The sequence below is a fragment of the Panthera leo genome, chromosome A1 (assembly GCF_018350215.1).
Source record: "Panthera leo isolate Ple1 chromosome A1, P.leo_Ple1_pat1.1, whole genome shotgun sequence".
In the NCBI taxonomy this organism is placed as follows: Eukaryota; Metazoa; Chordata; class Mammalia; order Carnivora; family Felidae; genus Panthera; species Panthera leo.
In genome coordinates, this window is record NC_056679.1 from 126,948,121 (window position 1) to 126,965,031 (window position 16,911).

At 39.2% G+C, this 16,911-nt stretch overlaps 1 protein-coding gene and 1 long non-coding RNA gene across 12 annotated transcripts in view; one reads left to right on the forward strand and one right to left on the reverse strand.

The window, feature by feature from the left end:
• The window catches only part of PDE4D (phosphodiesterase 4D), a 1,410,663-nt gene that overhangs the window by 43,196 nt on the left and 1,350,556 nt on the right, over nucleotides 1–16,911 (reverse strand). For 6 of the 8 annotated variants that reach the window (XM_042939546.1, XM_042939553.1, XM_042939579.1 and 3 more), the window contains one exon: nucleotides 9,928–10,040. In XM_042939546.1, coding sequence (XP_042795480.1) covers nucleotides 9,928–10,040 — 113 coding nt within the window. Of the gene's footprint in view, nucleotides 1–9,179; nucleotides 9,220–9,927; nucleotides 10,041–10,126; nucleotides 10,637–16,911 lie in introns of those variants that run through there. The other 2 variants (XM_042939600.1, XM_042939609.1) reach the window with 2 other exon arrangements.
• LOC122220297 overlaps nucleotides 5,880–16,911 on the forward strand; it is a 104,492-nt gene continuing 93,460 nt past the window's right edge. For 3 of the 4 annotated variants that reach the window (XR_006202787.1, XR_006202790.1, XR_006202789.1), the window contains exons 1-2: nucleotides 5,880–6,090; nucleotides 9,191–9,346. This is a non-coding gene — a long non-coding RNA (uncharacterized LOC122220297). The remainder of the gene's footprint in view (nucleotides 6,091–9,190; nucleotides 9,347–16,911) is intronic. The other variant, XR_006202786.1, reaches the window with a different exon arrangement.

Below are 16,911 nucleotides of genomic sequence, written 5' to 3' on the forward strand. Positions count from 1 at the left end.
TTCACTCTCTCTCCCCTCTTTTTCTGCCCCTCCTATGCTCACTCTTTCTCTCAAAATAATTAAAGTTAAAAAAAAAAAAAAGAAAAAGAAATACAGCTTGTATTCTATTAACACATTCAAATTAAAAAAAAAAAAGTATAATCTCCTTCCCACTATTTATGAGTTAAGATAAAGGCTCTGATCCTAAATGAGGCTGAGACCCTCTAAAAAGTGAACTACAAAAGAAGTCAGGAGATTCCTAGCTACCCAGGTGTAACGGGGTAAGTTTTGGGCCTCATTTTCCAACATACACTAGATGAGTGAGACAAATGATCCCTTTTAACTTTTTTAGTTCTAAAACATAAGGTTTCAGTCTGAGATGGACAATGGATAACAGTTAACAATAATGCTTTCAAATGCTGATCATGCTAAATACTACCAAAACTACCACAAAACTGTGGTAGACAGGAACAGATTATAATTTCACTTATTAATTTACATTTGGACTCAAATGACATTAAGCTGAAAATTTTCTTCAGTTCTTTGACCAAATTTCAGTAACTTCCTTGCAAAGGGTCTGATAAACAGTAAAATTAAAGCTAACACCCATAAAGGAATAACTTTGAGGGTTTTTAGGGCTTAGAAAATTGAAATTAACTTTAGTCCCTGAAGACTGATCAGTAATGATTCTATAGCACTGAGAGGAGAAACACTTAAAGCTGCATCGCAAGGACCAAAATACCATTAATATGATTCACCCAATATTTATTGAGCACCTACTTAACAAGGCTTTCTGTCTAATGCTATGGGTGCTGGAAAAATGAGTAAGACTAACAACCTAGTATACAACATAATGTCAGTAAAACTAAGAAAAATATTGCAGTATTTAGAGTTAAGGGAGTTAAGAAAGACATGACCACCTAATCAGGGGAGGCTGGGGTGGGAGATATGGGAGAAGAGAGGACAGAAAAAACTTCAAGGAGAAGGCAACATTCCAAATAGGCCTTAGAAGACAGTTAAGATTTGTTTAATACATTTTTTATTTTAGCAAAGTTTTAGATTTATAGAAAAACTGTGAAGTACAGAGAGTTCCCATATGCCCTTCATCCAATTTCCCCCCAATATTAACACTACATTACTATGACATATTTGTCACAGGTGCTGAATCAACACTGATACATTATTATATTATTATTACTATTATATTTATTATTATTATTATTATTATTATTATTATTATTATTATAAGTTTATTTATTTATTTTGAGAGAGCACCAGTGGGGTAGGTGCAGAGAGAGGGAGAGAGAGAGAATCCCAAGCAGGATCCACACTATCAGTGGTAGAGCCTGATATGGGGCTTGAACTCAAGAAACATGAGATCATGACCTGAGCTGAAACCAAGAGTCAGACACTTAACCGACTGAGCCACCCAGGAGCTCCAACACGGATACATTATTATTAACTGAAGTCCACACTTTAATCAGATGTCCTTAGTTTTTGCCTAATGTTCTCTTTCTAGGCTAGGATCCTATCCAAGATCTCACGTTATATTTAGTAACGTAGGCTCTTAGTTGTGATGGTTTCTCTGATTTTCCTTGTTTTTGTTAACCTTGACAGTTTTGAGGAGAACTAGTCCAATGTTTTGTAGAATGTCCCTCAGTTAGGAATTATCTTATGTTTTTCTCATGATGAGAGTTGGGTTATACGTTTTTTGTAGAAAGGCCACAAATGTAAAGAATTATTTTCATCATTGCATATCAAGGGTATATACTACAACCTGACTTATCACTGTTGATACTGACTTTGATGACCTGAGGTAGCTGTGTGTGTGTCAGGTTTCTCCATTATAGAGTCATTCTTTTTCCATACTGTGCTTTTTGGAAGGGAGTCAATATGTACAGTCCACCCTGCAGGAGGGGAGAGTTTTGCTCTCCTTCCTTAACAGCAGAATATCTACGTAAATTATGTGGAATTCTTCTGCACAGATTTTTCTATTCTCATTTATTTATTTAGTTAGTTATTCATTTATCAGTATTAATACAAGGATATTTTTTATTTTGGGTTACAATCCAATAATAGTTTATTTTCTTGATCAAATTGTTTCAGAATTTGGCAATCAGAAGCCCTTTTAGTTTGCTCTTGTGTCCCTCTGATATGCTCCCATCAACGTGGGGTTTTGTTTGAGCACCTCCTTGCTTTCTGGCATGACAACATGCTCCTGTCTCATTTCCTGCCCCAGTTCCAGAGTCAAATATTTTCCAAGGAGTCCTGGCTTGTTGGGAGAATGGAAACCAAGATGAGGGTGCTGGGTGTGTTTGTTGCTACTGGGGTGCCATTTCTTTAGGCCTTCTCAGCTGACAGAGCAAGCAAGTATTTGTGTACATACTAGATGGTTAAGATGTTGAGAGGTGCAATGGGAAGCCATGTCCTTAACAGGATTTTCTTAACATTAAATATTAATAAGAGATTCTGTGTCTCGGTTATTTTCAGTCTCATTCGCAGGATTAACAGGGAAGTACTCATACAGACTATTCTCTACTGTTTTATCTTTTTCCTAGAGATATTAACAGAAGTCCACACTTTATTCAGATTTCTAAAACCCAGGGAGTTTTAGATATTATGATAAAACTTCGTGTCAGTTTGAGGAGTTGTACTGTAAAATTACACAAAGAAAACCGAGTTAAACTACTTGAAAAGTCACTGAGAGAGAGAAGAGCCAATGAAACATTCCAACAGTATTCTTTGGTTTACATCAACATCATTAGGCCACCGTTGCCTTTTAAAAGCTCACGACAAGTATAGGTATCAAGACAGCAAATAAACACCTTCTCTAGCCCTCACCTCACAAAATAAGAAAAGAAAGACACTATTAATTTCTGGATGGAAACGAAAGACTTAACACTATTGGGCATCTACAATGTTTCTGACTCCGTCTAGACACTTACTGTCTTTTAATTCATGAAATCGTCATACCAACTATTTAATAGATGAGGAAACCAAAGCACAGAAGGTAAGCTGTCCAATTTGCACCTAGTAAAAGGCAGAGAGTGAATCCAGCTCAGGTAGTCTAGCTACAGAAGGGTGCTGCAAATCCACAGACCATTCTGCCTGAGGAATGAATGTCTAATGAATGGGAGATTTCTGCTGATGAAGTTTGGCATTTTCTCCTTCAGTGGGGAGGTCCCGTTAATGGCAGAGAAGGAAAACCATGGGTTGTTTAAAACATATCTTTCTCACTAAAGATGACTCCTAAAATTGTTCTTGTTGTTGCTTAGGATATCCAAAAGTATACTCATCTGTGAGTGGTAAGCAAAATGCTTTTAAGTGGTACATGGGTGAACATTTTCTCACTTTGTCACAAATTAATTTTAATGTGTATTAAAAAGTGTATATTGGAAAAAATATAGCTGGGACACCAAACCCATGGTTTCATAAATATCCTTGATTAAGAATGAAGCACTCAGATGGGTATTTACAATTTAAAAATACTTCAAATAAAAACTTTCAAAATATACCGTATTTGATATACACAGAAACCACAAATTTTGAGCAACACTAACTTAGGCTTACGACAGAATAAAAAGGTCAGGTTTTTCTTGTAAGAAATGCTATGTTGTTACATTGCAAAGAATATATTACACAAGGTTTTCTTTATCTCTCTTGTTTAGTATATGGTAGGCATAGAATAAATTACATGTAATTTGTTGAGCATGCAGTATGTGATATGCACCAAAGTGAGCTTTGCATACATTATATCGAATGCTGTCAACAACCTTTCAATTTTATTTTCCCCTTTATTATCTCCCTGTATAATGAGGAAGTGGAGATTCAGGGAGTGACAACTGTTGCCCCAAATATTAGGTCGGAAGCAGCAGAGCTGAAATGTGAAACCAAGCTTGCCTAACGAAAAAAAAAATCTATATTCTTCCCACTCTATAAAGAATCACTGGTGTACATTGGCAAGCAAGGGAGGAAGTATCACTCACATTCATCATATACAAAGTACGGCAAAACAGTAACAAAAAGTCCAGAACACTAACCAATGATAACAATGAAAAATACTTCATTAAAAATAAAGCATTCTTTAAGTGTAAAGAATAATAAACCTGTTACTACTGCAGTTGGCAATCCAGCGTAACTAGTTTTCTAATAAATTACAGAAGTATTTGTTGTTTAATAAAGAAATCCCGTCCCCATTCTCAGTTAGTGTAAATAAAATAACTTCTTAAAATGTCTCCTAAAACAACTGTGAATATTAAAATAAAGGGTTGCCCATTCTCTCTATTTCTGATAAACATCTGAGACTAATAGTGCCAACTGAATGATCACGATTAGCCAGGCACGGCCCTACTATCTCAGCAAAGCTAGGCCATCACAAAATAAACTCTAGCTATTTCCAGTTTTAAAGGGTTGGCCTCTTTCTATAAAAGAGAAAATTAGATTCTACATACTTTCGGGATAATCTGAAAATCATTACATTATCAACATTTCGCATCTGCCATATGTGTGTATCTTAATAGCTACAATCTGTGTGACTCTCAGAGGAATCTTCTTAAATTGAACAATAGCATTGTCTATCATCCTTATTACTTGGGAAAAGAGTTTGTTTCATCTGACCACAGCATTTGAAAAAGTAGTGTTTTATTCTTGGTTTGAAATTAAAAAAAAAAAAAAAGGACATAGTTCATTATGCTCTCAGGCCAAAGTCACCACTATCCTATAATTAAATCAAAATGTAATAAATGAAAGTGATTTTTCTTGTAATGACTAATTTACTGAATCACAAAAATTGGAGGTTTTTGATAATTAAATGTTAGGTATACTGAAGCTTACTGACACTAAATACTGACACAAAAATGGAGTTGATGACAATAGAGACAAATTAAGACTTGTTTTAATGTTTAGTGTTTTATTAAGTTAAACATTAAAATTAAGTAAGGGCTTTACTATTCAATGAAAAATGAAAATTTCTGTTAAAAGTATTTCCTGCTTTCTATTGTTACTTAAAAAAAAACAAAGAAAGTATTTTTTTTCCTAATGGTGACCATAAAAATAAACATTCTCAATCTTCCATATTAACTTTAAGGCACTGCATATAAACTACCTAAATCTTTGCCACATCTACTTTTAATAAGTAGATGAAAAAGCAGACAGCAAACTCCAGACATTAGTAAAGTTGAATTTCTATAGTTATGGAAGATACTTTCTTTTAAAATGTTAAGATTTTATGTTAGTCATCTTAACTCAACAATCCTCTTATGACACTATCAATAAATTTTAATATTTTAATGTAGAAAATATGTGTTATTTGGTATTTGCTCTTCATAAAATTAAAATGCCTTTTCAGCTTCTTTCTTAGCAAAATTTAAACATTTATTTCTGTTCTGAGAGTTATACCCATGTAATGCTGAAATATTTTAGGATTTAACCACTCCTATGAACATTCTGTATTCATTCCAGCATCTCTCTTGCCCAGAAGAAAAAATATCAGCAGTCACAGAATGCTCTAGTATACTTTATGTATGCACTGACTATTCAAAAGCACCAGGGGGAGCAGACAGCAGAAGAACTAAGAACAAGCACCCCAGAAAAGCAATTAATTTATAGGCAACAGAAACATGATAGAGATGTTGGTTAAAAAGTAAATAGACAAAATAAATTCCGTAAAGAGGTCATGACCACATTTGCAAAGTTGGCTTATGCATATCTAGAATTAACTAAAGAAAAACCTGAAGTCTCTTAGAAGGATGCTTGAATGCTAACTTCAAGAGACTCGCAGCTTGAAGCACGGCCGTTTCCAGCAATGCCAAGCCTCGAAACTGCCCCCAAATTAGAGAGGAGAAACAAAATATATTTTTATAGTGGTATATTTTAGGAGGAAATCAAAATGATTTTGTTTTCTCTTTTAAACATCACTGCACTCAGAGACACTGAAGGCCTTCTGAAGTATGTATTATTAGGTCACAGGAGGATGAAGTGACAGGGTTCCATAGCATGATCTTTGAAAGTTCTGAAGCTTAGACTCTTGGCCTGACCTCCTCACATCCTCAAGTTACTTTCCTTGAGGGAAAGGTAGCCAAAAACACTGTGAAACTATCCTGCCTTAAAAAGGTATTTTAGCTAATAAGGTATTTTAGCTTTGCAAATTCTGTACAAAATAAGGTATTTTAGCTTTGCAAATTCTGTACAAAAGAATGGAAACGTTTCCACCAAGTCCATTTATGTTTAACATGCTCCAAGAATTAGTAAGTGCTGTGTTTTTAGTTTTACAGTAAAAGAGAAAAACTATTTAGCACTTCTGTCTGGATTCTGTAACTGGAAATTAAGAAGAGACTAGACTTCTAATTTAAAGTTCAAAATGTTTATATGAATACTATACCAAAAACTGTGTATTATCTAAGCATTTTAAAATAACATAGACATGTGTACTAAAGACTGTTATCTAAGGACTGCATTATAACAATCCATGAAACTTAAAATGTCAAGCAAAAATTACAACTGAATGGTAAAAAAAAACATATTTTGGCCAAGAAAACAATCAAGGAAGTTTTACCTAAATCTTAAATATTAATACCAGTAATAACAGGTATAGTGCCTACTATCACAAACTATTTATTAGCTAGGTTGTTATATATATACACACACACACTTATATATACATATATATACATATACATAGTCAAACTCTTACATTAACCTTTCAAATGGATATTATTGTGCTGATCTTATACAAAGTAAACTGAAGCTAAAAAATTGAAGTCATTTTTCTAACGTACGTCAGCTAGCAAGGAACAAAACCAAGATTTAACTTCCAGGTCTGTCTGCTTACGACCTTACCAAAACCTCCCTCAACTGTAGCAATGAGGTTCCAAAGGAAATATGAACAAGTCTCAAGGAGATTAATGTGCTTATGAGGGTAAATGCTGTAGTTTTAATCACTCAAATTAAATGCCATCTGGAGTTTCTTACCCTACTTGGTACAAACATCCTACATGTATTACAGTCAACGTTGGCCTTGGCCAAGAGTTCAATAATTTTCCTGCCTTAGTAGCATCCGTAAGTATTATGCACATTACAATAGCAATCAGGAAATACAGGTAGTTGCTTCTGAAGCACCATTTTAAAACTGCAAATAACTTGGATTTCTTTAATTAAGATTTTTAAAAACACAGAAATAATCTGTTAACCCAACTGGTTGAATGGGTTGGAGAAATCAATTTCCTTCTTCATAATACCCAAATCTATCTCCACAATAAATATTCTCTTTCTATAATCACTTAAAAATCATGACCTTACTAGTATTTTTATTGTTATTTTATACTATTAAAATAAAAAAAAATCCAAGTGAGAAGAAAACCTAAAAATGTCAGGATTTTTCAAAGGCAGAAAGACAATAACCAGAAAATACTGGCTGGTTCAAAGAAGTGCATGTTAAAATAATGGATAGTAACACAACTGAAAGCCAGAAAGCAATGTTGCAGATGTATTCATTCATCCTCAAGAGATAGGTGATGCAAGCTGTCACATCTCCAATTCAGACTTAGGTTGGGCATCACGGGGACCTTAAGATCAGCTGCTCCCACTCAGTTTACAGCTCATGTGGAGGGGCCTTATTCCTGCCCTTGTTATCAAGCAGAAGGGTGACTATACAACATTCACCAAGAGCTCTTTTTTCCTTCTATGTTAATCCTTTTTTACCCACAAAAAGTTTCACAAGTGTAGCATTCTTTTAAAAACGAATGGGTTAAAGAAAGGAAATGGATAGCTAAGAAATTGAAAGGTTAACCAACAGCTTCAGCCAAGTTGAATTTTTTAATGTTAAAAATAAGTGTCCTGTCAATAATCTTTCAGCCACAAGACACAAACAGCTAGAATCACTACCTTTTTGAAACGTCTTTTCTCACTTAACCTGCATTTCACTTCAACCAAATAAACACACCTTTTAAACTAAATCTATAAATTAACTCAAAGTTTAATTGGGTGCCTTCACAACGAAGATTAAAAAATATATATTCCTGTCTTATTTGGTGCCATAAAGAAAGAAATCATTTTGATCAATTACTATGACCTAGAGCTGTATTTTTTAAAATCTTGAAGTATAGATAAACTAGTTACTTGTCAGCTGCTGTCACTTATAACACATTATTAGATTTCAAGTTAATTTTTAAATTCAAACACAGGTCTCATCATTAAGAGTATGGATTTCTGGGGAAAGTAATTATAGCTGCTCAGGATCATTTCTCTGAAAAAGTACTGTCAAATCATCTTGAAAACATAAGTAAATGTGTGCATATCCCTTGAGGTGCCTTCAGATTCTGCTCTTCTCTTTTTTATGTACAATTAATCAGACAAGAGAATTAAGAACTCAACCCCACTGCAGAATGGTCCCATTCAGCATGTAGGACGCTGAAGACACTAGGCATACTCTACTATTATGAATCAAATTATTAAAATAAAAAAAAAGATTCGTATATCATAAAATTAATCAGTGAACTAAGAATTTGTTAGCCAGCTGAGCACAATGGCACCTGATACCACAGCAGGGAGTAAGAGAGCAATGATGGGTTATCCTGATGAGAAGCCATACCAAATTTCTGAGGCCCAAATAACAAAAACCAAAAACCCAAACAAGCATAAAACCCAGATTTGACCAACATTGTGCATGTGGGTTAGGTCAGTATGCTTATGGGTAGGTTAGTGCCTCTAGACAGTGTGTGAGGAGTCTCTCTATTTTATTTGAAGCTAACTTTTCACTGTGAAAACAGCGCTATCTATATAAACATTGTCAACAGAGAAGACAATCAAGGGGCTGATATGCTATGGTATTATAAAACACTGATTGTGGAAAAAAACAGGTGGGATAAAAACTACAATAAGCTATGGAAAAGCATCACTCGTTTAAAGATACCTGCACAAAGATAAACCATAAAATGGTATAACCTTCCTGACCTTGTAAATAGGTGGCCAAAGATGTTTAAATGTCTTTAAGGGGCAACTGTTTCTAACTGCCACACAAAGTTACCAGTTTTTACTGGTTGACTCCCTCAGTCATCTGCACCCAACGTGAATGTGCCTCCTTTCCTATCCCCTGAGCCAAATAGTCATTAAACACATACAACATCCCAATTGTTTCCTTACATAACTAAAGACAAAAAAACACAGGAATTCCAAAAAATAGAGTAAAACTGATAACACTATACCTTGCTTTAAGGCTGTCTCAGGCTGAAGGTGACTTCTCAGTCCCCCAAACTCCATTGGCCATCAAGACCAACACTTAGGCATATGACACAAATGACCCATTGAAACATCACTGTAACTATATGAGCTCGGAAAACTGGGTGTCTGTCCAAGATTCATGAAAGCAAAGGTAATGATCCTAATGAACTTTCTAATTTTCCTGACATTTCCTGTGGACATCTAAGGCTAAGCGAACACATAAAGGCTCAGTTCCCACAACGTACCCTGACATCTAGATAAAGGAGAGCTGAAGTTCTAAGTTCAGGGAACTCTGAGTGTTGAGTGCGGTAGGTAGTGACATCCTAGAGGTTTCACTGACCTCCAGCAACTCTATTTCCAACTGGGAATCCCAAGAATACCCTTAAGCATTCAATGCCAAGGGACCGCCTGGGTTTCTGCTGCAAGGGCAAAGTGTCACTTACAAGCCCACTGCCCTCCCATCCAAAAAAAAAACCCCACTCACTGTGTCCTGGGAGTACTGCAGTCAAACTATGTCAAAGTTGCTTCTGCAAAATGTTTGCTTTGTGTGGACTGAACGTAAGAGACAGGGAAGGCACAGAATCAGGAACCTCCCTTCAAGGGAGCAGAACAGCCACCATGCAGCGTGACAAAATCCCTGCACGTCTTTCTCAGGACCACAGGGGCTGGCGAATTCACCGGCGTGGGAACCGCCAGTCTAGGGGCCTCGGTGAGAGGCGAACCAGGGCTTACCTTGTTGGAGGCCATCTCACTGACAGAGTGCCTCGTCTGCAGGGTCTCTAGCTGGTCCAGACACCAGTCCAGCTCCTCCAGGGTCTCGCTGGCCAGTTTCTGGTAGGCCTCCTCTGCGAAGAGATAGGGAAAGGGGGGCTCAGTTCTCAAGCGCTTCACGGGGCCGCCAACGAGTTCAAAGGGGGCCATCCTGCCGTACCCCGCCATGCTCGGACGCCCGGTGCCCGCACATGAGGGCTGCTCCTTCATAGTGCCGAGCCTGGCACCGCGCTGGGGGCCGAGGCTCAGCTAGCGGGGCGGCCGGCCTCGGGGAAGCACGGTTGCTCCAGCTCGGCGTCTCAGTCCCGCGTCCGGGGAGGGCGCACGAAGAGCGGCAGGCCAACTTTTACACGGAGGCACGGACAAAAACCTCACGGCGCGACTCTTCGACGGTGCGGCGGGCCCGAGTGCCGGCCCCGGGAGGCTGGCGAAGGGGGCGGCGCGCGCGCCTCTGGGCCAGCCCCGCGGCGGGAGCGCCCGCTCCACGGCCGGGTCTCGTCGCCGGCCGGCCCGAGCGGCGTCCCCGCTCCCGCTCCGCCCGCCGAGCCTTCTCACGACGAGAATGAATCAGCCGCGGCCGGGTGCGCGGCCACCACGTTTCCTGTTTTCTTTCTCAACTCCCCCGGCGCCCGGCGCAGCGCCGCTCCATCGCCGCGGCTTTCCGGGAACACTCCCCCTCACGCCCCTCGCGGTCCTCGCCGCCGCCGCCTGGCCCCTCCTCAGCTCCCTGACGAGGAGCCTGCCAACTGCCAAGGCCCGCCCGCGCCCCCCGCCGCCGCCTTCCCCGAAGCCCCAGTCCCGACAGCCCCGCCGCCTCGCCGGGGCATCACCCCGCGCAGCCCGGCGCCGCTCGCTTTGAAGCCGAGCCCGGGAGGCACGGACGCGAGCGCGTGTGTCTGTGGGGCTGCTGTGGGGCTGCGCGAGGGGGAGCGGCCCAAAACCCGGCGTGGAGCGCCTGCCGCCCGGGGTCGCGCCCGCCGCGGGGCTCAGGCGGGACCTGGCGCGCACGCGCGCGCGCGCGCGCGCGGCCGCGCACCTGCCCCACGGGGACCCCGCGCGCCCCTCCCGGTCGCCCCGACTGCCCCAGCCTCCACGTCTCCACCGTCGGCTGCCACCTGCGAGGTTTCGCGGGAGAGTCCGACGGGCGGCACAAACAAGGTTATTTAGGACCCGCGCGATCGTTTTTTGTGGGTTTGGGTTTTAGGATTCTTGAAGCTCCGTTTCTGAAGACTTAGGATTTACCTGCTTCAAGGGGACAGGGTAGTTATGGGAATAAAATTATTTCTGTTGAAACCAGACTCAGTATGCATCCCGGCCCCTGCTAAGTACGAGGCCTCTACATTTTGGCGTGGACATAAAGAAGCAAACAAAAACAATGTTGGAGGCTTTAGAATTTACAGATTTGACAATACGCTGTATTTTCACGCTCAGAACTAAGAGTTCTCTTAAAGGAACAGCAATGTGAATGCCCATATAATATGGGTAGGTGACACATGTCCTGCATACATGCTTCCTCCGTGCTTGGGACTGCAAATCAGAGACCAGGATGATCTTGTAATGCCAAAGGAAGAAGCCTGGAAGGGTGTTTCTGCCCACCGTGTGCACAAAAAACTACAAAGGTGAGAAAATGAAAAGACCATATCCAAAGGTATCATATGGAAGCTGGTTCCATTTACAAAAGCTGACCCTGGGGACCACAGGCAGACTACATAAAAGGATCAACTGCAGACAACTTTACTCCATTAGCAAGCAGATAAACAAAACTTTCAGGGGGGGAAATAATCCAAACTCCAAAGAGTCGCATCTTAAAAAACTTGGTCCTTGTCAATTACAAAGAATACACTGAAAAGCTTACGTGAAGTCCGGGAGATCCCTTTTCTTTGTCTTCAAATCTACAGGAATTGAAGGAGAAGAAATTCTGCCCTTGAAATTTAGACTCCATAAAAGATCAGTGGGACAACAAAGAACTTCGCACACTGAATCTTGGCTCCTGGGATTTACCAGATAGGTTTTAATACAGCATTTGCAAAAGTTAGAATAACTTTCAAAGTATTTGCTACATCTGCTACATGGCTCATTGTTATCAAGGATTCTTGGACTGTTTGGTATTCACTTTAGGGACTTAGGTTAAAATTTGTCTTTTTTATTCCTTTTTTCTTTTAAGCACCAATCTCTGTAAATATATACTTTAGGTGCACCAACAGCTGCCTAAATCTTGCAAGGTAAATTAAAGAGTAAGACTGGACCTTTATTTCCCCTACCAAAAGTAACAACCTTAAAGACAATTTAAAATAATAAATATAAAGTATTTTATCTGTGTAGGCTTTCCCTGATTAGAAGAATATAAAAATATTAAATGATTCTTATAAAAATGGAAAAAGGGAAACATGACACAATGTAGAAAGTCCCTTGTAATCCCATACCCTAAGGATCACAAACAATAATTAAGCCTATGACCATAACACAATTTCATTTTACTTAATACCTTCCATATGCAAGTATAGAATAACCTAGTTGAAATGGTAGTATGTCTACTATATGATTTTATTTTGTTTTTGCTTTTTTCCCCCTCTACTGCATAAAATAAGGATGCAGGACATTTAGAAAGGAAATTAACTTATTTTAGGTTGAGTTGTCTATAGTAAGCACATCCAGTGGGTTAGAGATGCAAAACCATTATTCATTGCCATCTTTCCAGTCACTGGCAACATACAGAAGCCAGGAATCTTCTCTCCGCACCTCTAAGGGTTAGTTTTCCATGTTCCTCTCCCTTCACTCCATATCTTTCAAAGTCTGAGCCCCAAAGGGATCTTCCCACTGTAAGTAATCTTCTCATCTTCACCAACTTCTCAAACTTTTCAGAAATACAGGTCTTGGGCATTGCTGAATGTGGTGCCACATATTATATTGCAGTATTTACTTTTTAATCATTACGGGGGAAAAGTAATTCAGTCAAGTTTCAATGCTTCAAGACATCATACACTTAAATATGGGACTTGACCTTAAGAAAGCAGAATAGCAACAAGAGGGACAACTTATTTCAGAAGATCTACTTTATGTTCATATCAAAAATTAGCCATTTTGACAGTCAGCATTTGGGTACAATAATAGTGTGGTACGCATGTATAAGTTAAGTTCTACCCACTTCTGCATGCATTGTATAAATCTAGAGAGTGGTCACTACCTACCAATAACCAAGAAAATAATTACTGACAGAGCAAAGAAGTTTGTTCTATAAAACTGTTGTTCAAATAAGGAATTATTGCTGATATTAGCATAGAGCTAAGAATACTTTTTCCAGATTCCTAGGTTTATAGGCAATATGGCCAGCCACAATTTTTGAGGATCATTATTAAATCTTAACTTTTAGGAATTTTAACCCCAAATGTTCTAAGACACCGAGTGACTGACCTTTTCATCCCCACTAAAAAAACCTCACTGTGGACTTGCCAGCTATCCTACAGGAAATTGAGTCACCATACCAAACAACACAGCTAAAAGTCATCGACAGCTAGCAGGACAAAAACAGTGACCTAGTTTAATTTTGGATTTTACCAAGAACATACACTGCATTCATTAATAAAATGCTTTCTCTCCCAAGTATTCTGGGTGGCACTACTTGAAAACACTATATGAGAGGTTTTTTTTTTTTTTTTTTTTTTTTTTCAACCATCCAAAATCTTGCTAAGTCAAGGAACTGCAAGGAGAAAAATGCCCAAGCAACAACTGTTAGCTAAATCCCATCAAAGCTAGGAGAGGACTATCAAACAGCAACAGAGAAATAGCTTGAGCTCTTGGAAGTCCCCTCCTACAGCAGTGCTTGTTTCTTGGTTTTTTTTTGTTTTTTTCAAGCCACCCCTGAACTATATAACACCGGTGTTTCTGCTCAGGATCTTCTGTGAACAAACAGTCCTCAATTCTTGCAGGCCAGCACTAGGCTTCCGTCATTGTGATGCAATCAAGGGTTCCCCTGACACATGGCCTGAAACAGTGCCAGGGGCTCCCGGAGAAGATGCTGAAGCAGCCTTTTGAAAAGGGAAAAAGTCATCGCCCCAGAGCCACAGCAGTTAGCTAGAGGCTGAGGTGGTTTTCTTGGGAAACGTTCAGCCAATTACTCTTCTCCACGACTTACAACAAAGCTGACTATTGAGATGAAAGGATCCATTCTAACTGATGTGTAATTGTGTGGATACTGGTTCTTTTTTATGGCCAGTATTTGAATGATTTAAGGTCCATGTAAGTTAGTCATAATTCCTAGACAGGCCTATCGGTATAAATGAAGAGAACAGGTACAAAAAAAAAAAAAAATCACCTTGGGTACCATTTGTTTACATTTAATTAAAATACAAATATAAATACTAACAGTTGATTCAGATTTTTCTTAAAAAGAAACTTCACTAAATATCTTCAGAAAGCAAATACTTAAATACATGTATCTTCCTAATCAGTTCCAGCTTCTCCCATCCTAATTCCCACCAAAATTCCCTCTTTGTTCCTAAGGATGGAGTTAATAGTGTCTAAAGTAGGTAGAACTGGAGGAAAATGATTCCTATTTCACCATGTATTGCTTCAAGGGAGTTACTCCCTGAGTTTGCTACAGTAGAAGATTTGTCCAGGTTAGCTCTAACTTTTGCTGACTTATGTTTTTTTTTTCCTTCTATACACTTTATCTGATGGGAAATACATGAAGGGATTGGATTCACTTTCAATGTATACATGTAACAGGTTTAAGCAGAGCCATGCTAGTGGCAAGCTGCTCTCATTGCCAAGTGTATTACTGACATCAAGTTCTTGTTTTGAAGTTTTTTTAAATCTTATGAAATATATAAAATTTCCCTTAGTACTTCCAGAAACCTCCAAAGGGAAGATGTACATGGTTTTGTGAGGTTTCTTTTTTTCCTGTGTCTTCCTACCATCTATTGTTGTTTTTTATTTTCTAATGCCACCTAAGGCTCTAGTAGAATTTTTATAATGAAATAAACACAATATTAGGTTTCAATTGACTTCTACAACCAGCAGTAATTCAACAAACATTTGGTTAGCACCAACTATGTGTCATGCACTTTATTAGAGTCTATAAAAACAAGGTGACTAAAAGAGTGTGTCCCTTATCCAAGGAAAACCTAGACTTTGACATTGGAGATGATTTAAGCATACTATATTGTAGAAAGCATTCTGAAAGGAGATAGCATGTAGGCTATTGGAGAATAAAAGAAAGCTATTTAACGTTTATTTTTATTTTTGAGACAGAGAGAGACAGAGCATGAACAGGGGAGGGTCAGAGAGAGAGGGAGACACAGAATCTGAAACAGGCTCCAGGCTCTGAGAGGTCAGCACAGAGCCTGATGCGGGGCTCGAACTCACGGACTGTGAGATCGTGACCTGAGCCGAAGTCGGCCGCTTAACCGACTGAGCCACCCAGGCGCCCCAAAAGAAAGCTATTTAAATACACCATTCCCTGACATTTACAGGCACGCAATAAATATTTGTGAGTAAATAGCCAATAAGTACACATGTATTATGACAAAAAGAATATTTCTTTGCAAGTAATATTCAAGCAGTAATAGTTTCCTGGGTATGGCTCTCTAGATATATTCATCTCTACCTATCTCTTAGGCTCAGTCTACTGCTTTCTACCTCTTCTACTTGTCTCTTTTTAAAGAATGTCAAGAACGGGGGTGCCTGGGTGGCTCAGTCGGTTAAGTGGCCAGCTTTGCCTCAGGTCATGATCTCATGGTCCATGAGTTTGAGCCCCGCGTTGGGCTCTGTGCTGACAGCTCAGAGCCTGGAGCCTGCTTTGGATTCTATATACCCCTCTCTCTGCTCCCCCCTCTCCTCACTAGTGCTCTGTCTCTCAAAAATAAATAAATGTTAAACAATTTAAAAAAAATAAAGAATGTCAGGAACTAACATTGCCAGAACTTTGGTTAAGTGCACCATGGTGTCTTTCTGGAGAGCAATGTTAATATGATACTTAAAGTGATAGATATGGTAATACATACATAAAATGATCTTTACAAAATCAAAAGAAATTTTGAAAGAACCCATCAATATACCAGTACGCAGCTTGGGGATAACAGGTGAATGAACTAAAGGTCATGTGCCATCCTCCCAAGATCAGGAGAATGTAAATTAAAACTGGGGGTATACTGAATCTCCTACTTACTCTTGCTAATTCTAAGTCTAGCCAATCTGTAGTGCTCATGTTACTTTCTAGCAGATGCATTTAAATGTATATTTCTCTCTCCATATAACAAAATTAAATACTGTCTATCCCCTCTCCATGTGATTATTCTATGTTTTCACTGTTTCATCTCCATCATCGCATTCCCATCTGTTTTCCCATCCCTGTGCCACACACACGCACACGTGTGTGCACACATACACACACTGTTGGTTTTTCGTTTCTACGTTTTCCTTAGAACATGACTTTCCCGTCTTAAGAACCACTTCTTAGTCTTTATATTGTATTGACCAGTTATATTATATATTTATTTTCTGTAAAAATTTTACTTAATTCCTTGCTCACTATTCTATCTTGCACATTCCATCATCCTCATTTCCTGATCTTTGTTCTGATGTTTCACAATGAAAGAGGACCTTGGTAAATGATTGCCCATAAAGGAGACACTGGTGGAAGGTATATCTTTTGATTTCTTGCACTTTAAATTTTTTTAATGTTTATTTATGAGAGAGAGCGAAAGAGAGAAAGAGCGTGAGTGGGGGTGGGGGGCAGAGAGAGAGGGAGACACAGAATCTGAAGCAGGCTCCAGGCTCTGAGCTGTCAGCACAGAGCTCAATGCGGTGCCTCAACCCATGAACTGTAAGATCGTGACCTGAGCCCAATTCGGACACTTAACTGACTGAGACATCCAGGTTCTCCTGATTTCTTGTACTTTAAAAGGCACGGTGCTTCTTAACCTTTTCAGAAGTTCAATAAACCTT